The 24,235-nt window shown below is 52.5% G+C and overlaps 2 protein-coding genes and 1 non-coding gene across 6 annotated transcripts; 2 read left to right on the top strand and 1 right to left on the bottom strand.

Moving 5' to 3' along the window:
- The first annotated feature begins 5,785 nt into the window (after positions 1 to 5,785).
- RPS16 (ribosomal protein S16) lies at positions 5,786 to 8,685 on the top strand. Its single transcript, XM_045846747.1, has 5 exons — positions 5,786 to 5,946; positions 6,074 to 6,175; positions 8,023 to 8,119; positions 8,231 to 8,278; positions 8,421 to 8,685. Exons 1-5 carry the CDS (start codon positions 5,899 to 5,901, stop codon positions 8,564 to 8,566), a joined length of 441 nt encoding a protein of 146 aa, XP_045702703.1. The 5' UTR covers positions 5,786 to 5,898; the 3' UTR covers positions 8,567 to 8,685.
- A 3,468-nt stretch (positions 8,686 to 12,153) lies between these two features.
- On the bottom strand, positions 12,154 to 23,230 carry PLEKHG2 (pleckstrin homology and RhoGEF domain containing G2). Of its 4 annotated transcripts, none has more exons than XM_045846891.1 (19): positions 22,865 to 23,230; positions 21,501 to 21,630; positions 20,170 to 20,441; positions 19,991 to 20,091; positions 19,146 to 19,212; positions 18,984 to 19,030; positions 18,636 to 18,786; positions 18,169 to 18,306; positions 17,773 to 17,973; positions 17,248 to 17,340; positions 17,073 to 17,159; positions 16,683 to 16,716; positions 16,491 to 16,592; positions 16,312 to 16,359; positions 16,194 to 16,232; positions 16,016 to 16,032; positions 15,664 to 15,840; positions 14,624 to 15,557; positions 12,154 to 14,544 (listed from the first exon to the last, which is right to left on the bottom strand). In XM_045846891.1, exons 2-19 carry the CDS (start codon positions 21,607 to 21,609, stop codon positions 12,989 to 12,991), a joined length of 4,173 nt encoding a protein of 1,390 aa, XP_045702847.1. In that variant the 5' UTR covers positions 21,610 to 21,630; positions 22,865 to 23,230; the 3' UTR covers positions 12,154 to 12,988. The 4 variants fall into 4 exon arrangements, with proteins under 4 accessions (XP_045702847.1, XP_045702849.1, XP_045702848.1 ...); XM_045846893.1 differs by having other exon boundaries at positions 12,155 to 14,544; positions 20,170 to 20,438; positions 21,543 to 21,630; positions 22,262 to 23,230; XM_045846892.1 differs by having other exon boundaries at positions 12,155 to 14,544; positions 20,170 to 20,438; positions 22,262 to 23,230.
- Positions 23,231 to 23,408: 178 nt separating this feature from the next.
- Positions 23,409 to 23,502, top strand: TRNAI-UAU. The gene is made up of 2 exons: positions 23,409 to 23,446; positions 23,467 to 23,502. It is a non-coding gene; the product is annotated as a tRNA-Ile (tRNA).
- Positions 23,503 to 24,235: the final 733 nt, after the last annotated feature.

The raw sequence follows: 24,235 nt of genomic DNA on the forward strand, positions 1-24,235 counted from the left end.
CCGACATTTTGGAAGAGTCAAATGGTGGGGAAAGTTATTCCCTCTAGGACCCGGTCTTTTCTAGCCGAAATAAGTGCTTGAATTTAGTCCAGACCACTAACGCGGCATGCCATGCCATGAGGAGGCAGGGAATTAGCAAAAAAGTCATACTTTAGTGTATAGATAGCCTAAAAAATATTCCCTAAGAAATTTTGCAGACGAGGAAAGTGAAATCAGAATAAACTAACTGGAAAGTGACAGACCCAAGATTCCTCCCCAAGTTTCGGTGACTCCAAAGCCCTTGTCCCCAAGTTGATTAAATGTGAATATATGTATTACTACCATAATTATTTGTTAGAGATGGCAAAGACAGCCAGGCCTGTGGGAGAGACATGAACAATTAACGTGATGGGGGAAAAAATTCTGAAGCTTTAGAACACATTGCTAATTCTCCCATAAGCATTGAGACACCTGGATTCAATTTACAGAAATTTAATGTACATCTAGTTAGTTACAGGGGAATGTAGTGCTGTTGGGCTGGCAGCAGGCTCCCAGACAGCTACCAGAGAGAGCATCACAGGTGCACCTTTGCCTAAGCACAAGCTCCCCAATCCAACAATCCCAAAAATAGTACCCAAGACAGATTGAGGAGGGTCTGGCACCCTATAGAAACGTTGCTCTTCCTATAAACTCGATACCTCTACACAGCAGCTGTTTACAATAGCATTCTATATATAAACAACCTATTGACACTTCTACAGAAAGACATTTACTCCAGGAAAGAGAGAGAACAGTCACTTTCTCCCCATGGAAAGTTCTTCCTTGGTGTATCAGTGGGTCTCAACTCTCAATCCTGGCAGCACATCAGAATACTTAAGACGGTGAAAGAGAGATGCATGATAGCCCCAAACTAGAAACAACCAATGTCCATCACGAGGAGTAGCACATCCATGAAATGCAATAGTAACAAGCTACTGATACACACTTGAATGAATTTCAAAAGCATTATGCTGAGTGAAAGAAGCCAGCACTAGGATATGTACAGTATGATTCCATTCATATGAAACTCTAGGGAAGCAAAATCAATCTATACAGACAGAAAGCAAATTACTTTGTATCTAGGACTGAAGGTGGAGATTAGCTGCAAAGGGGCATGAGAGATGTTTTGGGGCGATGGAAATGTAGCTTTGTGTTTTAAACATTTGTCAGAATGCATTGAAATGTACACTTAAAATGGGCACCTTTTACTGTATGTAAATTATACCTCAGTGAAGTTGATTAAAAATATAGATGTTTGGGATCCCTCAGAGACCAATTATCAAATTAACTGGACTGGGGCCTGGCCATCTGTATTACTTGAAAGTTCTCCAGGCAGCCATTATTTGCAGCCAGGGATGTGAATCACAAGATTCTCCTGGTCCTCACGGGATGGGGATGAGTTTAATAGACACCTGGGCAATACTCTGTCCCTTCCTGGAAGAGGGGAGAGCAGGGAGTTTCTGAAAGAGTGAGAATAGAGGTAGTTGGGGCCAATTATCCAACCCCTTGTCCCAGTAGGTCAAAATCTTCAGACCAGATCTCACCATATTTTCCTCCTTCCCTTTTCCTCTCCTTGGCTCCTGAGGCTCCAGGGGCATCTCTGGTCTAGAAGGAGAGAGCTTAGGGTTTGGGAGCTGGGGCTGGAGACCAAGTGTCCTCTGCCTCTCTTCACCCAGCCTCTCCAGGAGTACCAGAGAGTCTGCATCCTACAAGGCTCATGCTGAGGGCAGGCGCTGAGCACAAGCCTTCTGTAATAACTCCAAGAGTTTGGCCAGGAAGAGAGAGACAGGTCTCTGGGAATGCACTTCACAGGGTGGACAAGGGCCCTGGGCTGTTACCCACAGCCGGGACCCCAGGGCATCCAGCAGGCGCTGTAGCCGGAATATAGCAATCCCCACAGATGGTCCCTCCTCAAACCCAATCACAGACAGCTCCAGCCGGAAGCAGCCTAGAGTCTCAGCAGGACACACCTGTGGGGACAGAGTGACTTGGTGTCTCTGGGCAAGGGCCTGATCCCAAATCCCCATCCCCAGGTTTTCTGACTTGGGGCCTGGGACAAGTCTCTTCATCTCTTTGGGCACCAGATTCCTCATCTATAAAACGGAGCTAACCCCTGAATAACCCCTATCTTGAGGGCTGACGCTAGCCCATACTGTACCTGTGTAAGTTAGAAAGAAACACTCGTTCCTTAAAACAATTCTAAATGCTATTTTGCTTTTTTTTTTAAAAAGATGCTTTACTGCCATATGCTGGAAATTGATGAACATGTCCAGGATGTGAACACTGTCCCTAAGCATGTGGGACCTTTGTATAGTATACAACTTTCATATCCATACTCGGTGGCCCAGTCTACCTCGTGAGACAGTGTGAAGAGTAAATAAGCTAATATGCTTACAGCATTTAGATAGTACCTGGCACAGAGTAGGCGCTTTTTATGTGTGGCTATAATCATCATCATCTGTTATTATATGCCAGTCACTGTTCTAGGTTTCAGAGAGAGCAGTGAATAAAATATATTTGTCAAGGTTGAGGGCTGGGTTGGGGACTGGGCATCTACACACTAGCCCTACTGCCTCATGCCCTTAACATTCAAGGCATCTAAGCCTAGTGGACTCTCCCTAAACTTCCAACTTCACTAAGGAGCTAATAAAATACTCACCGAGAGATCATCTGGGGTGTAGAGAGTGCCATCATTTTTGTTTCCCTACAATTTGGGGGTAGGAAGGAGAATCATATGTTGGAAGGGGGAGAGCCTGACCTTCCTCAAACATGCCCCCCACCTCACCCCTTCCCTGCCCATCTGCTGGCTCTCCTCTCCCCCTCCTCACCAGCATCTTCATGATGGCAACCAGGAAGTAGAAAGGCTCCCGAGGACAGAGGGGTGGTCCCGGGCCCCCCGAAGGCCTTATCAGCAGGAGGATGATCCAGAGAGGCCACATGGGCACCCTGCCCACCCCCAGGCTTTCTCTGATCTCAGTGGCCCAGGGTCCTGGAAGAAAGAGGTACACAGAGAGGGAGCAAGTCAAAAGACTGGATCTCCCATCTGAAATGCAAGATACTGCCTTCCTTGAGGCATTTTATCAGGTGGGATTATACTCTATTTCCCTAATTTTCAGACACTATTTGCACTTTCTCCTGCATAATGTAAACCTATATACTTACATATTAAATTAAAGAAAGAAAAAAAAAAGACTTCCCTGGCTGATGTGGCTCAGTGGATTGAGCGCCGGCCTGAGAACCAAAGGGTCACCAGTTCGATTCCCAGTCAGTGCACATGCCTGGGTTGCAGGTCAGGTCCCCAGTAGGGGGGCGCTCAAGAGGCAACCAAACATTGATGTTTCTCTCTCCCTTCCCTTCTCTAAAAATAAATAAATCTCTTTAAAAATTATTTTATTTTATTTTTTAAGATTTTATCTATCTATCTATCTATTTATTTTTTAGAGAGGGAAGGGAGACAGAGAGAGAGAAACATCAATGTGTGGTTGCTGGGGGCCGTGGCCTGCAACCCAGGCATGTGCCCTGATTGGGAATCGAACCTGTGACACTTTGGTTCACAGCCCGCGCTCAATCCACTGAGCTACGCCAGGCAGGGCTTTAAAAAAAATTTTTTAAAGAGATTTTATTTGAGAAGGGAAGGGAGGAAGAAAGAGAGAGGGAAACATCAATGTGTGGTTGCCTCTTGAGCGCCCCCTACTGGGGACCTGGCCTGCAACTCAGGCATGTGCCCTAACTAGGAATTGAACTGATGACCCTTTGGTTCTCAGGCCTGCACTCAATCCACTGAGCCACACCAGCCAGGGCAATAAAATCTTAAAAAGAAAAAAAAAAAAAAAGACTGCAGGGAGTGTAGGGAACTGTCCCATTCCCTCCCTGTCCAGTTCCCTTCAATCCACAGCTACACAGGAAATGTTCTCCAACAGGCAGGCGAAGACAATGACCCTAGAGTAGGGAGGGCCTAAATCAGGAAGCTTAGTGACACAATTCTCCCCTCCGCCCCCGCTCAAGGAAGCTAGAAGACTTGGCAGGGGTGTGAGGATCACCCTGGGGACACTGGACTCTGGAAGCCCTCCACACACCCCCTAATAGGCCCATAAGGTAGTAGATTGTGGGTGAGAGTTTGTGCATTCTGTGGCCTGTCTTCTCACTGGAAAACACTGTCTTATCAGTGTCTGCAGGTGCATAATTGGGGGTCTTTGCTCTCCTTTCTACTTCTACTTGTTTTAAGTATATTGGAATCACCATTCCTGCCTGTACCTGTCTGTCTCTTTTCCTGTGGGTTGGCCTCTTTGCCTCTGAATCTCAGTTACTTGTGTTTTCTGGGTCTGTCTCTGACTGACTTGGTGTCTCTCCTTTCTCCTCTTTTCCATTTGCCCCTTCTTTATCTTTTCCCTCCACGTATGCCTGTCTCTCTCTCTCTCTTGTGCTGTTATCTTGTCTGGGGTCCCTCCAGGTCAGGCTGTGGGTGCTCCCTTCTTCCATCCCCCTTCCCCTCTCCCTCTCTCACCCTTCTGGAGCTGGACAGTGGCTGGAGGATCCTCCCTCTGTCTCAGGCTCGCTTACCAACCTATGACCCTATCTCAGGCCTCCAGGCACAGGGTGAGTCACCACAACCCTTTGAACATTGGACCCCAGACCCAGTGCTGCCAGAAAAACTGAGGCAACTGTGGGCTCCCTGCATCCCTGAGAGAGAAGCCTCTTGACTGGGAGGGGGACATTCTGAGTAGGGGGTGGGATGGAACAAGGGAGGTCTCTGTGGAGAGGGGGTCTAGAGAAGAAGTGATTTGGGGGAGAGAACGAAGAGATGATTTAGGGGATACAGCAGGGATTCTAGAGTAGGGACCCTGAAGAGGACGACTCTAGAGGGAGAGTCTCTAAGGAGTGGAGGATTCTAGGGGAGACAAATTCCAGGGAAGGTAGTTGCTGGAAAAAGGAGGCTCTGAAGGGAAAAAAAATTCTTAAGAATGGTAGATTTTGAGGGAGAGGCTCTGAAAGGGAGGAAGATTTTATGAAAGGGGATTCTAGAGGAGTGGTTTTGGGAAAGGTGCATTGGAGAGCGAGAATCGCAAGGAAGGGTAGTGGGTCCTGAGAAGAGTAAGATTCTCGGGGGAATGATTGGGGAGAAGGCCCTTCAATGGAGGGAGATTCAGGGAAAGGAGTCTGCCCAGAAGGCAGATCTGGGAGCGGACTTCTGCGAGAAGGGCTCTAGGAAGAGGAGACTTTAAAAGCAAAGAACTTTTGGTGAAAGATAGATTGTGAGGGAGAGGACTCTAAGAGGAAAAGAACTCTGGGAAAAGAAGCACGAAGAAGGGGGCGTTCTAGGGAATAAGAGGACTCCGAATCCTAAATTCGGGATCCTGCTTAACCTCTTGTTATCGGTTCCGGAGGGAAGTTTCCGGTGGGGGAGGCTTTGGGGAGGAGACAATCTAGGAGGGAGGAAGACTGTGGGTGGTGAGGGGTTAAGGAGGACCTCTTTAGAAGGGGTAAAGAAAAAAGAAGTGGTTAAGAATCGATTTTAGTGAGGTGTAGGGAAGGGGGCGGAGGGAAATTATTAAAGAGCCGAATGCAAATGAGAAGCGGTTGTTTGCGCGTACTTCTCACCCTTCTTTGTCTGCCCCTTTTCACTCCCAGGCCCCGCCCCCTGGCCCTACCCAGGTCCCGCCCACCGCTCTTGGGATCCACCTTCCTGCCGCCAATCCGAAGGCCCGCCCTCTGGCTACAACGCAAGCCGTAAAGCTCCTTCTTGTCGCGACGCAACGCGACGCGACGCGACGTTCAATGCGCCTGCGCAGACCCTGAAAATCGCCGGGGTGGTGTCGCCCTTTCCTTTTCCCGTGTGGGTACCGCGAGGTGAGGATCGCTCGTGCACGCGCGCCCGCAGCAATGCCATCCAAAGGTCCTCTGCAGTCGGTGCAGGTCTTCGGACGTAAGGTGAGCCGGGAGTCAAATGGGGGGGGCGGGGTTTGGCAGAGGCCGGTGGCCAGGGGTCGGGACTCCACATGAGAGCCGGAGCCCTGAGCTCACGAGGCCTGGTTCCCTTCCCCCTTGCTTCCCACAGAAGACGGCCACAGCGGTGGCGCACTGCAAACGGGGCAACGGTCTCATCAAGGTGAACGGGCGGCCCCTGGAGATGATCGAGCCCCGCACGCTGCAATACAAGGTGCTGGGAGTCAATACGGGCGTTTGGGTTGAGTAGAGGACTCTGGGACAGGGATGTTGAAGTACACAGGTTGCTGGAGTACGTTGATCTCGGAAGCAGAGGGGTCTGGTATTAATGGGATGTTTAGAAGCTGAGTTGGGACCAGAAAAATGGGGTGTTTGGCGATGATGGTTTTGGGAGTACAGAAAATGTGATAAAAGCTAACGTGAGAATGAAAACGTGGATGTTAAGAAAGGAAGGGTAGCAGGAGGTAAAGGGTATACGTAGTGATGGAAGGAGACTTGATTTCGGGTAATGAATACAATTCGATATATAGGTGTACACCTAAAATGTATGTAATTTTATTTATCAATGTCGCCCCGATAAATTCGATTTAAAAGCTCGGGTGTTGATTTAAGAGGATGCTTTGAAAACTGGGATATTGGAAGCCCACTCATTTGGGAACTAGTTGACAAGAGCATTACCACAGTTTTTGCAGCCTGATTTCTTGGGGCATATGTGTTCCGTTTACAACTGACTGTCATCTTCAACTCCTCTGGGCATTGTAGGAACTCACTAAGTTTTAAAAGAATGGGAAGGGAATTTGGGTTTGTGTGGATGGCTGTAAAGGGGCTCCTGTCCTCCCACTTTGAGCCTAAGTTTCTTTGGCTCAGAATGGAAAGGGATTGGAGTCTGATTTCTGTTTTTGCTAGCCTGTGTTACTTGAGGCAGATAACTTCTCGTCCTTGGGTAAAATGAGGATAATTTCTATTTTGAAAGGCTGTTGTGAGGATAATTAGAGTTTCTTATAAAGTCTGTTACTTTTTTTTTTTTAAGAAAGTAAGTAAATGTCATTTTTTAAGATTGATTCTAGAGGAGGAGGAAGCGGGTGGGGGTGGGGGAGAGAGACATCAGTTTGTTGTTCCACTTATTCATGCATTCATTGGTTGATTGTCTTATGTGCCCTGGCCAGGGATAGAATCCCCACAACCTTGGTGTATTGAGATGCCACTAACCAACTGAGCTACCCGGACAAAGCAAGTCTTACTTTTAAATTTCAGGGTTGGTTAGAATTTAATAATGGAGGATCTGAGGTCCTTGGTATAACAGACATTGAGTATCGCCGCTCATTCTTATTGTCAGTATATTTGAAGGCGTTGTTTGCACAGTCTGTGAGTGTTGGAGACATAGCAGTGACCCAGATGGCCCCAGGCCCTGCCCTCACAGAGGGAGACAGAATGGATCCAATGCCAGGCATTGCTCCAGAGTAGTTGGAGCTGAGATGGGGGAGCCCAGGCAAGGCTTCTGCTATCTGAGTGGAGGGTCAGGGCAGACTTTGAAGGCATGGGGACTTGTGAGCTGAGGTTTAAAGTAGGTAAAACAAGTGTCCAGGGACATGCAGAAGGCCTATAGCTGGCAAGGTGAGAGCATGGCTTGGGTTATAGTGTGGTGGTAATGTCTCTGGACATCTGTGAGGCTTAAAGGGAGGATGGAGAGCTCAGGTGGGGAACCCAGAAAAGGGACCTGACGGAACCCAAAAGTGTTTCACAGTTAGAGGCAGCTTTGGGAGCTGCAAAGCTTCCTTACTATTGAGCTCAAGTGCCAGGAGTCTAAGAACCAGTCTGAGATGGGTGATCAGGCCCAGGGAGGGACCCCAGCCTGGGTTGCCTTGAGCAGTCACATCTGTCTTTGAATCTTTCTTGCTCCTGGCTGTGTAAGAGGGCCTTGTAATGACAGCGCAACCCTCTTCCAGTAGTACTTTTGAGGTCAGTGTTGGCAGAAGCTACTTGGTGAGAGGTAAGAAGGATACTCAGGTGACTCAGCTGCCCGGGCTGTGATCTAAACCCTATTGCGCCCCCGTTCCTTAGCTCCTGGAACCTGTTCTGCTTCTGGGGAAGGAGCGATTTGCTGGCGTGGACATCCGAGTCCGCGTGAAGGGTGGTGGTCATGTGGCCCAGATTTATGGTGAGTCCCAGGAACTGGACACATGAGTGGGAGGTGGCTCTGAGAGCAAGGCCCTTCCTTCCCTTGGACCGTCACGAGACTGATACGCCCTTTTTTATGTTTTCCTCACAGCAATCCGCCAGTCCATCTCCAAAGCCCTGGTGGCCTATTACCAGAAATGTGAGTAGGAATGGGTCCTTCCCAACGGGTGGGTGCGGGGCGGGGGGGCAAATCAAGGACCAGCTCTGGCATTCGTTTAGCTTCAGAGAGTAGGTTTACACTTCTGTAGCTATCTAAATCTTTCCCCATTTCTCATCTCCAGATGTGGATGAGGCTTCCAAGAAGGAGATCAAAGACATCCTCATCCAGTATGACCGGACCCTGCTGGTAGCTGATCCCCGTCGCTGCGAATCCAAAAAGTTTGGAGGTCCTGGTGCCCGGGCTCGCTACCAGAAATCCTACCGATAAGCCCATCAGAGTTCATCTTTATAATAAACAATGGTCCTGGGTTTTAAGGTTTCATGGATTGTGTTATCTTTTGTGGTGGGTCTTTGGCAAAAAGAAATAAAGGAAATGTGTTGAACCCACTGCTAGTCCGGATTTTAAGCCAGAAGCCACCACTCTGGGTTTAGTGTGGGTGGGAAGGCAGGTGGGAGCAGACCTGGTCTCTCCCTGCACCTGTAGTGGAGTTCATTTTGTGGGCACAGCCAGGATGGGCCACTGATTGAGTAGGGTATCCTTATGCGTTCGTTTTATCTTTTTCAGTTTCTTTGCTGCTGTTTAAATTGCATTACTGGGAAAAGCAGGGGAAATGTGTACTATTGGTAATATTTAATACAAAGAAAGGAAAAACTGGGTGGGTGGAGTCTGAAGTCAGCAACTGAGGGCCATGAGGCCCACAGGGTCGGGGAGCAGGGTGGATTCCCCTTGATTGGCTTCATCCAGAGCATCAACGCTATGTTCTGGGGAGAGGTTCCCTGTGGCATCCTTAAAGCAAGTCCCAGCTTTGTAATCGTCCTAATGGGGCTCAGAACATGGCTCTGAGAACTTAGATGGTGTGCCTGCTGTGTAGTAAAAGCTAACATGTGGTGGGCTCTCAGCTGCTACCATTGGGCCACAGCATGTGACAGAACATTTCCACCATGGAGGGAATTTCTGTGGGATGCGCAGGAACGCCCGTGATAACCAAGATCCAGGGATGGTCGAGTCCCTTAGCCCTCCACCTCCAGTGCAGAATTCCATGTTGAGAAGTTCAAACCTGCAGATACAAGGGGCCAACTTGGTGTTACTTGTGGAATTAGTTGCCTTTAGTTTTTCTTTTCCGTTTTTTTGGAAGCTAGTGAGCTCCATCACTCTGGGAAAGGCATCTCTGCTTCCATACCAGTCTTCACAGCCAACCTGGGTACCCCAGCCATCTGCCAGGTGGAGTCCCATTATATTCCCCCTGCTGGGAGTACTTGCAACATTTTACTGCATTAGAATGTTGATTGAATGGTGAAATTAAATTTTTATAACAATAGAAACTGAGATTTACTGTCCAGTTGCCCTTTTGTCTCTCTGCCCTACCCAACAGCCCTATGTGGCTACCAAGCTGGGCTGCACAGCTGAGAACGTTTTCCTTCAAAGTTGTCATGCACAGCCTAGTTCTGAGTGAGAAACTGTTGGTAGGCAATTTTGTTACATGAACATCATTGAGTGCACTTAATACCTTTTACAATTGGAGACAAAATACATTGGTTGGGCTGGAGTTACGGGAGATTACCAAAAAGCAGTGACCAAGGGTGAGGTTAACTGTTAAGTCCCTGTCTTGTGCATCAATGTGTTCATCCTGTTCTTCCTGGTACAGTGAGGGAGAACCCTTACAAATGGAAGGCTCCCTTAAAAATGTAAATGTCCTTTGCAAACAGTAACTTCTTGGTTTTCAGAGCTTTTCCCATGTCTGCTGTTTCTTAAAATTTATCAGCCTAAAATAAACGTTATGCCAAATAGGCATATTTTGAGGTGACAAATTCTGTTCCCCCCAGTCCCTAAGCTACACACCTAGAGGACATATTACTGTACCAAATACTGTAGGTAATGGTAACACAACGGCGTTTGAGGACTGTTGTGCTCTATTACAAAGGCTACGTCAAGCAATAGGAATCTTTCAGCTCCTTTATAATCTTACAGGACCACCAATTTATGTGCAGTCCGCCATTGACGGAAACCTTATGTGGCACGTGACTGTCATGTCCTTGGTGATGCTGAGTGGGTTAAATGAGCACCAGTTAGGTACTAGGCAAAGCATTGTTGGATGTATCTTCACAATATCTCTTTGAAGTTGGTGGCAGGCAGGTGACGTCTTGTTAGCAGATGAAAAAATGAGGCTAGTAGCAAAATAAAATGCCATTCACCAAGTTTTGCATGGGAACTAGAGTTAGGGTGACTGGCATTGACCTTAGCCCTCCCAAGGAGCGCAGCAGCCAACCCACCCACCCCTCCCTCTTTGAGCCAGATTTTGCTGCAGCTCTGAAGACTGGGCTTACAACAGGCAGGCTGCAGACAAACAAGAAAGGTATTTCTGAGGAGGCCTTGGGACTGGGCTATGAAGCAGAGGTAGTTCTTCAGGCAGGACAGCTAGAATTCAGGAGTAGACACCAGGAGGGGCTAAGGCAAACCTGGTACCCATGGTTTTCCCACAGGACCCAGAAACAGCGACCTTCCCCCCCCCCCCCCTTACTGAGGCTCCTGGCTTCTTCCCAGAGGCACAGCTGGGATGCATCTGGAGGAGCTAGGGCACTTGCTTCTCCTTCCCTGCTCCAGGCCTTGGAGTAGACAGCCCCTTTCTCCCTCCCTGACGCCTCCTCAAATACCGGGAATTCCGGCGCCGCTGGGAGCCCAAGTCAGGCTGGGAACTTTCCTTCAGCTGGGAATGTACAGCTGGGGGTGGCTGGGAATGTGCAGCTGGGGCGGAGGAGGGGAGGGCCAGCATCCACCCTGACCTTGGGGAGGCTGCAGTGGAGCAGGCCCGGGCCCTGCTGTAGGGCATGACAACCGCTCAAACGTAACGGAAGCCAGCAGCTAACATTTATTGAGCCAGGCCTTGTCCTGGCTACCTTATCACGTATAAGGCCCTTGGAGCACCAGCCTCTGCCTCAAGTGGGTAGGGCAGTGTTCCTTGTGCCCCCAGTGGCAAGGACAGTGCCTGGCATAGGATTGACACCCAGTAAGAGTACGGATGGCCTGGCCTATGCGGACGGAGTCCCAGTTCTGCTCTTTCCTGTGTGACTGGGCAAGTCCCTCACCCAATCTTTGCCTCAGTTTCCTCATCTCTAAAGTGGGGATTAAAGTCTTCACTTGCCTTTTAGGGCTATTGTGAGGACTCAAAGTGAGTGAGTTCATATGAAGTGACTAATGCTCATGGCATGCCGTTATTACCAGTAAAGCTCAGCTTTTTGCTGCTGCTGTTTGCTGAAACTTCAGATTCCTAAGGTTCCTGCCTTGGAGGTTCTGATTCCATAAACTGAACTGGATCCTGGAGCATCTGTGATTCAGTGTGCCAGTTCACCAGAGGCTCAAACACACTTGGGAACTGAAGATCCCCCCCTCATTGACTCTTCACTGTGATCTTATAAGACCAGTACTTTTGTCCTCACTGCACACAAGAAAACCCAGGATCAGAAGGCAGTCACACACCAAGGAAGCTGGGATTGGAACTCAGCCATGACACTGCTGCCTTAGAACTGCAGGGAAGGTTAAGATAAAGTGCTGGAGCACACGGGGTTAAATGTTCAGTGAGAGAAGGTAGTATTACCAAAGAGACTGATTAAGTTATGCTTCTCACAGGGCATGCCACAGCTGGGAGGGCACAGAAGGACCCTGAGCTAAAAGCCTGTCTCTATGACCCAAAATTTGTGTGTGTGTGTGTGTGGGGGGCACCATGAGGAACTTTGTAAAGGTCTCAAACTAGAGGACAGGGAAAGGGATCTAAACGTGTGTGGGATGGCCTATTCATGAGGGTGGGGAGAAGTCAGACAGATGGGGGACAGACTTTTCTCAGAATCTCAAAACGATCCATTCTGGTGTTAGCATGGAGCTGTCTGTGAATTTCTGTAGTTACCAAGACCCAGCAGACTCCAACTGAGGGTGGAAGTGGTCGAGATGGTCACCTTGATGGCTTAGGTGGTGGCTGTGTGAATAAGATGTATGGCCACATGGAGAGACATATAGCTGACAGGTAAGGGCTGGGTGGAGATGGACGGGTGGGATGAGAGATGGGTCAGGGGATTAACAGAGATGAATACTAGATGGGGCACTAGGATGATGAGGAAGGAGATGGAGGAACCCAGGTGCATGGGTGAGATGGACTGGAAGACAGAGGAGGTAGATGGAGACAGCTGCATGGCTGAGATAAATGGACGGTTGGGGGACACATGAACTGGGTGAACTGCTAAGGGAATGAATTTCCCCTCGGAACAAAGCTTCTTAACTTGGCTTTTCTAGATGGGCATCAAGTGGTTCATAAACCCTCTGAAATCATACACCGGTTTGTAATGGGTCTCGTTTCCAGTACATCTCAAGAATGAGATTCTCTAAATTGTCAGAACCGAGTTGTGCTGCGACAGACCTTCCCATCCCGTTCACTGTTGTCTTGTTACCCCTCCCCCATCTCCAGAATTGGAAGAGACATGATTTCATAGCATTAACAAAATATTAATGACATCCCCTCCCCCACCCCTGTTGAGTTAATCAGAGTAAGTAATAAGGACCATTTGGCAAAGCAGACCCCAGGAGGGGGAAAGCTGTGGCAGTTTTAGGCTTGTGTTCAGTGTCTGAACTTCCAAGTGAAGCTCTGAGAGTCTGCAGCATTTGGTTGAAGTCCTTGCTTTTCAAGAGGCCCGATATCCTGGCTCACATGTGGAAAGGGGCATCAGGAGCCCCCTGGGGTCTGCGAAGGCCCACAGATTCCTGGGTGGCGGACAGCAGAGTAGGGTGGTTCAACCTGACCTGGGCCTTGGCTGGCCGCAGCCGCCCGCCACCCCCGACTTGGATGTTCACCGTGGTGGCATAGCTGAGCTTCCTGGCCGGGGGCAGTGGGGGCTGCGGCTGGGGTGGTGGTGAAGGTGCTCGTGACGTGGGGGCAGAGGACCAAGGCCCCCGGGAGGTTGCGAGTGCCTCTCCTCCAGGCCCTTGCCGCCGAGCTAGGCTCTGGCTGATGTATGAGGCTGCCAGGTATCTTGACAGAGCAGCTGCATTGGGGCCTAGGAGCTGACGGGTTGGGGGTGGGGGACTGTGAGGTGGAGTCAAGTCTGAAGACTCTGATCTGGCAACATGAGAGACTAAGTGGCCTGCTGGTTTGGACAAAATCACAGTGGTTTGAATAGGGGTGGGTGACAGGCCTTGAGTGTCCCAAGAGCCGCCTTGTTCAGGCAGAGGTGTGGCAACGGGAACATGGATGTCTGGGAGGCCCTTCTGCTCCAACAGAGGCGTAGGTTTTGGGACCTGGAGGTCTATGAGACTTTGCTCCTGAAGCAAAGGGACTGCGGTGGAACCCTGGGGGTCTGGCACACCCCCCTCCTTGGGCAAAGGCAGGGATACTTGGACCCTTGTGTCCATGACATCTTGGGGCTGGGGCGAAGCTGTGGCAGCTGGAGCCCAAATGTCTAGGAGGTCCTGGGACAAAGATAATGAAGTACCAGCTGGGACCTGACAGTCTAGGTGGCCTCCACATGCAGGCAAAGGTGAGGTATCCGGAAGCTGAACGTCTGAGAGGTCGTGTCCCAAGGGCATTGTGTTGTTGGCTGGGATCTGAGGGTCCAGACTCCTTCCATGCGGAAGCAAAGGGTTGATGACTTGGCCGCAGGCAGTGGCTGGGGACTGAACATCCCTGGAACCTCCTTGTTTAGTTAACGGGGTGTTGTCTGGGCTCTGGCGGACTAGGTGGCCTTCTTGCTTGGGCACAGGACTGGTGGCTAGAACTGTGACGTGAGAACAAGTTCCCTGCTTCGGCAAGGCTGGGGTGGCTGGAACTTGGGTGTCCATCTGGCATCCTTGCTGACAGAAAAAGGTGGTAGCTGGAAGCTGTGTATCCTTGTGGCCTCTATGCTCAGGCAAAGGGCTGGTAACCGGAACTTGTGTTTCCAGGTGGCCTTCTTGATCAGGTGGAGCTGCAACAGTAGGAACCTGGACATGTGGCAGGTCTTCCTGCTTTGGCAAAGGTGTGGTGGCTGGAACCCTGAGGCCTTGCTCAGGCAAAGTGGGAGCAGCTGGAATCTGGATGCCCTGATGGTCTTGCTCAGGCAAACTGGAAACATCTAGACCCTGGCCACCCAGGCTGCCTGCCTGTTTAGATAGGGGCGCAGCAGCTTGAACCTGGGCAGCAGGGCCCAGAGGGACAGATTCCTGGGCCATGGTCAGCGGGAAGGCCAGCTCACATACCAGTACATGTCCAAAGGCAGGCAGGGGTCCTGTATGCAAAGAAAGGACTGAATCAGGACTGGAATCTCAGTGTGAGCCACCTCTGCTGACCACATACCTGGACCTTACCTGGCTCAGCCTGCTCCTGGGGCAGGCAAGGGAACAGCTGGGGCTGGGCCAGAGCCCGTGACCGGCGGCAGTGGGGAGCATTAGCTGATGCCCGGGTCTCAGCCCGCTGCATCTGTTGGATCCGCTCACTGTAAAGCCGGGCCAGCTCTCGCACGCGGGACGCAGCCCGCTCCGCACTGGGGACTCCAGCCTTCCCACTCCCGCTGCTTCTACCCAGATCTGAATCTTCCAGAATCAGCAGCGGCTCTGGGAATCCTGGCCGGGCCAACTGCCCCTGCTCCAGAGCCTGCCAGGCACTCCGGATTTCTGAGCAAGAACGGAATTCCAGCTCATCTTGGAATCCCTCATCTCGGGTGCCATCCTGGGGCTGGAAATCTGGAAATGATACCCCTTCTTCTTCCTCCTCCTCCTGCCCTGCTCTGCTGCCTGAGGAAGGCTCTCCCAGTTCTCTAGAACTGCCTCCAGAGACCAGTTCTCTCCTGGTGGCTAGAGCCTCGCCCGCTTCCTGTGGAGGGCCCTGCAGCCAGGCATCACAGGGAAGGGAAGCAGCAGAGCTGGACAGACCAGCAATGTCAGGGACACTGGGGATGGCTGGGAGGCAGGGCATTTCAAAAACACTGGAAATGTCAGAGAGACTGGGAAGGCAGGGAGTTGGGGGAATTTCAGAAAGTCTGGACATTTCAGGGAGGCTGGGCACAGCAGGATTTTTGGCAAGGCCAGGAACGTCAGGAACTTCAGCTGCACTGGAACTTCCGAGTCCCTCTAGGATATGGAGTGGGGAAGGGCCCCGTTCGTCCATTTCCAGCTCTTCCTCCTCCTCTTCTGAAGAGTCCTGGTTGGGCAGGGCTGGAAATGTAAAGCTTTCGCCATCACCTGGTACCTGGGAGTCTCCTGGGAACTTGGGAATGTCGTGGGGGGGTGGCTGTAATGAGCACTGTGGAAGAGACAAAAGATCACAGTGGGTTGGCTGCCCTGGTCCCTGATCTGTGCCTGCCCAAGAGGAGAGGCCCAAGGACACGGTGACAGGATGCCCAGCTCACCCCCCCATCCTGGAGGCCTCTTTGGTTCAGCAGTTCCAGGATTTCTTCAGTGATTGACGTCCCAGAGGGCTCCAGCGTGGGAGGTCCAGTGTCCTCCAAGTCTTCAACGGGTCCAGAAGCTGGACCCCGTACCTGAGGTTCTAAGGGAGGGTAGAGCTCCCCATCGCTGCCAGCATGCTACGAGGAAGAAAAGGATGGAGGGCAAGCGGCCCCAGCCCCTTACCCCTCAGGTGGAGGAACCCATCCCCCAGTCCCTTTCTTATTCAGACTCTGGAGTTTAGAACTCAAGCTCCCTCCTTCACCAGGCCCGAGTCTGAGTCCCAAGAAGACCCTGTCCCGAGAGATTGCTTACCTTGAGTCTAGGCTTAGCTGGGAATGGAGAGATGAGAAAAAGAGTGAGATACAGGAATAACTGGTACTCCTTGTGGTCGATGGGCTGCCCGATCAACCCTCCCCCATGAACATGGGGCATCCCACAGGAAGACACAGACAGGCCAGGCTGAGCCTGGCTGGGCTGGGCAGTCACTTACTGTTCTGTGGAAACATGACATATGGATCCTTCACTGGCTCTGGGGAGAAGACACATTGATGTTAGGGGCCCAGCTCCCACCCCAATCCCTAGTTGACCTTTCGGTGGGGGGAACTCACCAGACTGTCTGCGGCCACGGCGTGTAGCGGAGGGGGCTGGAGACGGGGCTGTGGGAGAGGCAGATGAGAACCTCATTAGGAGCCCAGCCCTGGGCTTCTGGGAGAGGAGTGGCTGGGGGTACAATCCTGAGTCCCGGGGGAAACGCAGGGAGTGCGAATCAGAGTTCCATCCCCTTTACCTGTGTTCCTCCGTCCAGGGGTAAAACTTCTAGCATCTCGAGGTCGGGGAGACCCAAGTGGGAGTGTCACGGGCTCTGGAGTAGGCTTACTTTTCGGAGCACCTGTGGGGAGAGATTTGTGGCTAATAGTCTACGTTTTCTTGGAAGTAATTCCTCTACTTTCACACCTCCCAACCCAAGGCCCAAACTCACAATACAGGCTGCTTTCAAGAAGAACTTGTTTTGCCTGAAAGACACAAAGATGAGGGTTATGGGCCGGTCTCTGAGCATCCCAGTCATAATCCCAACAATGGGTGCTGCTATGTGACAGGCATATTACATGACTGATAACAATTAATCCTCACCACGACCCTGTGAGGTCGATGCTCTTGTCCCTCCTGGTTAATGAACTGAGCTCAGAGAGGTTGCTCAAAGTCACAAAGCAGGGACATGGTAGAGCTGGGATTCAAACCCAGACAGCCTACTCTACAACTTAACTGTCATGTTCCAAGAGGGTCCCCTGAACTCAGGGTCTTCTGAAACTGCGGGGGGGTGCAGGTGTCTCCGGCACACTGCCGGCTGCCATCTGTGACAGGACTGCACCTTGGCCGGGATGGAGGCGGGGTGGTTCTCCAGGAAGAGGCTCTGGAGACAGTGAATCCACAGCTTCTTCTCTTCTTGGTTCTTGGCCTGGGGGTTGGTGGGGGTGGAGTCGGGAGTCAGGTGTAAGCTCTAGGGACTGGAGGGAACCCTGCCCACTCCGCCCCCCTCTGCTCACCTGGAGCAGGTGCCTGTGCTTGGGAATGGTTAGATCGGCCACCTTGAACCCTAGAGGGTCACGAGGACTCTCGCTCACACTCAGGTTGCAGCACTGGAAGGGGGAGCACAGGGGGCGGCAGGCTCAGAGCCCTTGGACCCAGCAATGCACCCCTTGTATGTGGGTCCCTGTATGGCTGTATGGGGATCCTCTCTCCCCCACTGACCCCTCACCAGGCTGGGCTCTGCTCTTCCTCACCAGACCTCCCTACCCTCATCCAGATTAAGATGCGCTTCCCGTGTTGAAGACACTTGCTTGGTGGGCAAATCCAGGTCCCTCCCCTCTGCATCCTGCTGGCCTCACCCCTCCTTATTGCACCTTGCCCCATCCTCAGACTCAAGAGAATGTGGCCCTCTTAAGTCAGGCTGTCCTTCCTTGCAGGCCCTGGCCCTGACCACCCCATTCCTGAACCAGGGGTCCAGGCACAGGTATACTGAACATAGCTTGTGAGTAACATTCCAGCCCCACCCCCATCCCTGAACTCACAAAGATGTGACCCTTGTAGGTGTATTCCGGCCCCCGGCGCTTGGCCACAAGCAGCATCCGTGAGAAGAGAAAGAGCAGCCGCTCACCCCCTCGAAGTCGGGGACCGCCCCCTCCACCACCTCGGAATGAGCCTTCCAGCACCAGCTCCCCAAAAGCACTGAGCTCCGGGCCGGTCCAGCCGCCTAACCGCCTCTGCACTTCCTGCCGGGATCCCACCAGGTGCACAGGACACAGAAACGCACCGATGGGCAGCAAACACATGCCAACACAAGGTAGGTAGTTAACAACCAGGCCGTGCTGCCTAATCACACCCTCTGAGGTTACCTTTAAAGTACTGACCACCCCCTTCCATGGTCCACATGCCCATTCCTCCCACCCAGCCCACCCCGGAGGCACCTGGAGGCGTGCAGCATGCTCCTGCTTGCGCTTCATGTCATTGATGTACCAGGCAACCGCTGTCATGGACACAATGGCCTCCTCCACCATCTCACGGCCCCCAGTGTCCGGGCCCTCTGCCCAGTGCTTGCCTAGCTCCTGCCAGGCAGCAACCGGGCACCCAGGGAGGGAAAGAGAAACAGAGAAGGAGTGATAATGATAGGAGACAGAGAGAAATAGAAAGGTAGAGGCAGAAATGGGAGACCCAGGGACAAAGAAAGACAAACAAGAAGAGAAAATGGAATCAGCTGATGCCAGACCCCACTGCCAACAAGACCCACCGCAAGCACTGACCCAGCGTGTAGGAACTGCACACCTCCCCAGGCCTTGCCCAGCTTGTCCTGGTTCACCCTGAAGATGTACCACCAGGTGGTCCATGGGCAGGACTTGGCCCCTCACCAAGCAACCCCCCAAGGGCCACGGCGAACCTGTAGCAACAGGTGGTACTTGAGGATGCGCTGAACAGGTTTCAGCAGGAAACTCTGCAGGGGCAGCGAGTGGTGGAGCTGGGCCTGGCGCTCCTGAAGCCAAAGGGCTGCTGGCGGAGACAGCGAGAGCTCCCGGAGCAGGGCCAGGGAGCTGGGGGCACAGCACAGGTCAGAGGGGCTGGCAGTTCTGGTGGGCAGGGTTAGGAGGGGTTGGAGGCTGGCAGGGGTTGGGGGCAGATTAGGGAGTTCAGTTACTGTCACCGTCTAGCAGAGGCTGGAGCTGGATGAGTTGGACAGAGGGAGGTTGGGTGGTACATCAGCTCAAGGGCACGACCTGGGGCCCCTCACCTTGGGTAGTTCATGCAGTACAATGTGTAGATGTCAAAATCCTCGCTCTGTGGGTGACAGGGGAGTCAGGGAGACCCCAGACTCTCCACGACTCCTGTTTGCACAGGCCTGCTCCCCACTTACCCAGGGGCCAGCCCAGATTGAGCGCTGGCCCCGACTCACCCTCTGCACGAAGCACTCCGCAATGCCCCCTGCACTGCTGCTGCCTTCCAGCTCCTCCAAGAGCTCGCTGTAGGGAAAGGAAAGGGTGAGGGACTGCCCTGCCCCACAGTGCCCCCAGGGGAGGCCTCGGGAGGCTGGGTGGGGGCTCGGTGGCCGCCAGGGTCCCTCTAGGGGATGCCATGTTCTGAGGAAGAGTCCACTAATCCCTACACGGAGCATTACAACATGCTCAGACTTCCTTGGGCTGCATTGGTCACATTCCTCAGCCTGAAATCTTGTCATAGCTGGCCTGGGCCTGGATGTCTCATGTCATGACCCAGGGATACAGTGTCATAACCTTCAGTGTGACGATCTTAAGCTCTTGTTGCAATCCTGAGATCTTGTCCTGACTCTCGGACCTCCTGCAATAATCTCACAATCTTGCCAAGATACTCAAGTGTCCTGATTCTTGGGAGTCCAGCGTCCTCCTCTTTGGGGACCAACCATCCTGGTTTATCTAGGACTGAGGGGTCCCTAGGACACACATGCTCACACTGTCATGAGATTCAGGCCCCACCTGAGCCTTGGATTCATCGTGCTCCCAAGCCTGGCAGTGTTGAGCTCCATCCCGATGCCTGGCCCTGTGTCCTTATTTGGACTTGGACCTCACCCAGATCCTCAGGCTGTCCCTTCACCCCTCCACCACCCTGGGTCCTTCCTCCCCATCATGATCCCTGCCTAATGTCTCGACACCCCATGGATGAGCCTGGACCAAGCCCTGTGGGGTTCCAAGCTTTGGGTTAGGACCTAGCCCTCCTCCCCTGGTCCACCAGCCAGGACCCCTGCTCATCTCACCCACGCCTGACCTGCTGAACTCGTAGATGTCCTCGATGTTTGCAAACAGTGTGCCCACCTGCTCCGTACTCAGCCCCAGGACCCTGCCATCCAGCAGGGGGCCCAGGTAGTCCTGTGGGGATGACTGGGGTTACGGGGGCAGAGGAACTGGCCCAGGTCCCCACTGTGCTCAGGTGTCCTCTTGCCTCACCTCTACAATGCTGCGGAGGTCTCGGACATAGGCCCGCTCTGTCTCCACAATCTCACGGGCCACACGCTCCAGCCTTGAGGGTTTCACTGAACCAGGGGATCCCACAGGCGACAGATGCAGGCGAATGGGGGGTCCTGGAAGGGGCTCTGGCCTGGAGGCTGAGCAGGCAGGGGTGGGCCCCGGGGCCAGGTCCCCCTCAGAGCCCACTGTGCTCAGGGATGTGGAGCTCCCAGAACCTCGCGGGGAGGCCATGGCAGGGGTTGCAGAAACTGCTGGGGATGTGGAGTAGGAGGTCAGGGAGTCTCCCCAACTGAGTAAAGTGAGTGCTTTCAGTCCCCATACTCACCCACACTTAGTCAATATCTTTCCCAAGGCTCCCTTCTCCTCTTCCTACTGTGCTGCCTTGGTCCAGTCCCGTTCTCTCCCATCAGTGTCCTCTCTGCCTCTGCTTCTCTAATCCATATCCACTTATCAGCCTAGGATATCTTTATTAATTTGCCTGTCTGACTTGGTTACTCTCATGAGTATAACCCCTTCATGTCCTCAGGATAAAGTCCAAACTCCTCAAGTCGAAAGACTCTGCAAGGTAGTTATTAGAGACCTTTCCAGTATGCGCTCTTCCCACAGCCAGGCCACTTTTTATACTCCAGACTCCAGTCACACTCAGCTTCTTTCAGCTACTTAAATAAGCAGCCTCTTCTTACCTCTTGGCCTTTACACATACTGGTCTCATTGTGTGGAATACTCTTCCCTGCCTTTCCCAATTCATGCCTCTTCTTTCTAGCCTCAAGTTATTTATATCTATTTCTTAATTTCTTTTTTAAATTTTTGTCTGAGGAAAATTTTTTTATTGCTTTTTAGAGAGAGAGGAGGGAAAAGAAAGAGAAACATCGATTGGTTGCCTCGGGTAAGCGCCTGGACCTGGGGATCCTACCCACCCAGTTCAGGGATTGAACCCACAGCCCTTCAGTTACCAGACCACACTCCGACAAACTGAGCAGCACGGATCAGTGCTCTGTTCTCAGTTTAGATGTTCCCTTCTCCAGGAAGCCTCCCCTGACCTCTCTGACTAGGCTCCCACAGCCCCCCAAAGCTTTCTCAATCCCAGTTCTGACTACTCCGCCCTGGGATGTCCCTCTGAACTCTCACTGTCTAGGGATGGGCCCACCTCCCCCACCCGACTTGCAGCTCTATGCAGGCAGGCCTGGGACTGTCTTGGTCATCCTATGCTGCCAGCATAACCCGGCACCAGGCCAGCCACGGAAGGCTGCACAGTGTCTTGAATAAAGGCATGAATGTCCAGCAGGCTCCGCCCCTCCTCAAGTGCTCACCTGTCTGAGTCTCACACACAGTTGCACAGTCACACACTTCACCTCTGCGGCAGGGGCCAAGGCGAGTGCTGGGTTTGGACAGGCTCAGTCCACGGGCTCCCTCTGGCATGGCTGAGTGGCTCAGCGGCTTCTGCAGAAAGACCCCCTTCTTGGTTATCAGGACCCGCAGGCCTCCCTGCCGCCCACACTCACAGATTGGGGGCTGAGAACTAGGGTTGTGGTCTAAATCCAGGGAGAGGCCCCTCATGGGGTAGACAGAGGCAAAGTGATAGAAGGATGGGGCAAGAAGAGATAATATAGAAAAAAAAAGGAAAGATTGAGACAAAGAAGAGTGAAGACAGCAAGAGCCGCTGAAACCAAGAGTCTGGTCAGTCTGGGGCTGGAGGCTCAGGGATCCTGGGAACGGTTGGGCTCCGGCTGGAGCCGAAGGCTAGTAGCAGGGCTGGGAAAAGCCGTGGGCGGGAGGCCGCGGGGTCCCAGGGGAGGGCGGAGGAGGCTGGGGGACCGGATGCCGGGGTCCTGCAGACGGCTCCCTCCCCCACCGAGAGCTGTGAGGTGGGGCGCTGGCCCTGAGCCCTCGATCTCCCTGCAGCCAGTCCCTCTGCGACCGGCTTTCTGACCCCAGCGCCTTCCTATCTCCGCCAGCTCCGAACTCCCGCCAGCGCCTCCGCTCGCCCCCCGCCGGCACGCCCCCTCATTGTTTAGCGTTGGCGGCGCTGCCCCCTCCCCCAGCTGGTCGGGCCTCTCGCCTCCCTCCTCACCTCTCCGGGAGTCTCCAGCCCCGAGCCGAGGCAACCCAGCTACTATTCGACCCTTAGCATGGTTTCCGGGGAGGCGCAGAGCCAGCTCCTGCGTTCCTGGGTCTCTTGAAAGTCAGGGGCGGAAAGGCTCCCGGACCCAGAACCCGAGGTCTCTTGGAAAATGGGGTGCAGCAGTCCGAATTTCTTGGTTCTCTAAATGCAGGGTGCTGGAAGCCTGACTCTTGAGTCTCAGATGGGGATGCTGGGGACCCAAATCCTGAGACTTGTAGATATAGCCGTAGGCGGCCCGGATTCCTGAGTTTCCCAAACTCTAAGAGCAGGAATTAAACCACCTTCAGGCGGGAGTGCACGGGAGTCCCAAATTCCTGGGTCCCTTTGAAGTAGTGGGCTCTTCTGCCCCAAACAGACTTGCTAGGGTGCTAGACGCCCATAATACAAGTTTCTCCTGGGAACTCCTGGATGGTATCTCTGGTAGGGGATCCTAAATTCTCCAAACCGGGGTACAAAGAGCTCGCCCTCCAGGGTCGCTCGGGGCTGATGTCCCGGACTCCTGGTTCCTCCAGGAGAAGGCGCTGGGAACCAGGGTATGTGGGGTCCTCTGACCTGCACGCGGAAGCCTGTGCTTCGGGGTCTCTCAGGACGTGGTGCAGAGACTCGGAAAGCCGGAGTCCGTGACTCTGGACCCCTAAGGCTGCAGGACGGGTGGCACCCGGCTAAAGCGGCTGCGGTGCCAGTGCCACTTCTGTGGTGGGTGAGTCTGGTCCCAGCTGTGAGACTGGGGGCGGTTGACTGGGGCTTACCCTCCCCCTAGGCGCCTGGGCTCACATCCTGTTCCCGCCCGCGGGGGGGAGGGGCCGCCTTCCGGCCGGCCAGCGAGAAAAGAGTTAAAACCTCATCTTTGGATTCTGAATATTCATGAGAAGGCGAGTCCCAGGCAGGTTATACTCCCACATTCCAAAGGCCTCGCAGACGTTTCCCTTTTTCAGCAAAGGCCTTCAAGGCGTGAGAATCCGGAACTGGTCACTCCTTTCTCCTATTGGCCAACCAACATATTTCAATTTGCATATACAATGCAAAACGGAGCTGTCGGGGAGGTCACGTGGCCAAAAACAACTGAAGGACCCCACGACGAAGGGGTGCGGCCGGGGCTCCAGTGGCGCAATCGGTTAGCGCGCGGTACTTATAAGACAGTGCGTAGCGAAGCAATGCCGAGGTTGTGAGTTCGATCCTCACCTGGAGCAGCTTCAGTTTTCTCTCATCAGTCTCTATAAATTTAGACGTTTTACAGATTAACCGAAAATATACACTATTTAAAGGGACGAACATTTCGATTTCCGACACTTTTGGGCTGAAAAGACTCCCGGGATTCTGGCGAGCATTGGTTAAGAAGTGTGTATAGTGGAGGAGGTGTTGTTTTAATCTTGGCCGCCAGAGGGCGGAATTGCCTCTTAGATGCCTGCACATTTCATTGGACTTGTAAATCTCAGTTTAAGACTTGTGCAGAGAAAGACATATTTGTCTAACTACCATATGATTTCACTCATATGTGGAATCGAACGAACAAACTCAACTAACAAGAAAAACAGAGACAGACTCAGAGATGGAGAACAGGTGACAGCTAGTGGGGGGGAGGTTGGGGGGTGGAGAGATTGAGCAAACCAGAGTGAGGACTCATGGATATGGACAACAGCGTGGTGATTGCTGGGAGGGGGGTGTATAAGGGGACTAAATGGTAATGGAAAAATATAATAAAGATTATACTTTTTAATTTTTATTTATTTTTTAGCACTTAAACATCTTTTTTTTACAATTGTTCTTTTTTGAGATTTTTAAAAAGACTTTATTTATTTTTTAGAGAGGGAAGGGAGGGGGAGAGAGAGAGAGAGAAACATCAATGTGCAGTTGCTGGGGGCTGTGGCCTGCAACCCAAGCATGTGCCCTGGCTGAGAATCAAACTTGCGATGCTTTGGTTCA

Source organism: Phyllostomus hastatus, unplaced genomic scaffold, assembly GCF_019186645.2.
Source record: "Phyllostomus hastatus isolate PE091 unplaced genomic scaffold, TTU_PhHast_1.1 phas_contig_5, whole genome shotgun sequence".
Lineage (NCBI taxonomy): Eukaryota > Metazoa > Chordata > Mammalia > Chiroptera > Phyllostomidae > Phyllostomus > Phyllostomus hastatus.

Bases quoted from the DNA above. Each gene is read 5' to 3' on its own strand.
- PLEKHG2 (XM_045846891.1), bottom strand. From the start codon at position 21,609: ATGCCAGAGGGAGCCCGTGGACTGAGCCTGTCCAAACCCAGCACTCGC. The intron at 17,160-17,247 runs GTGAGCAGAGGG...ACCAACCCCCAG, and splicing joins AGCACAGGCACCTGCTCCAG to GCCAAGAACCAAGAAGAGAA. The intron at 16,593-16,682 runs GTGAGTTTGGGC...CTCTCCCCACAG, and splicing joins TCTTGAAAGCAGCCTGTATT to GTGCTCCGAAAAGTAAGCCT.
- RPS16 (XM_045846747.1), top strand. From the start codon at position 5,899: ATGCCATCCAAAGGTCCTCTGCAGTCGGTGCAGGTCTTCGGACGTAAG. The intron at 5,947-6,073 runs GTGAGCCGGGAG...TGCTTCCCACAG, and splicing joins TGCAGGTCTTCGGACGTAAG to AAGACGGCCACAGCGGTGGC. The intron at 8,120-8,230 runs GTGAGTCCCAGG...TTTTCCTCACAG, and splicing joins TCATGTGGCCCAGATTTATG to CAATCCGCCAGTCCATCTCC.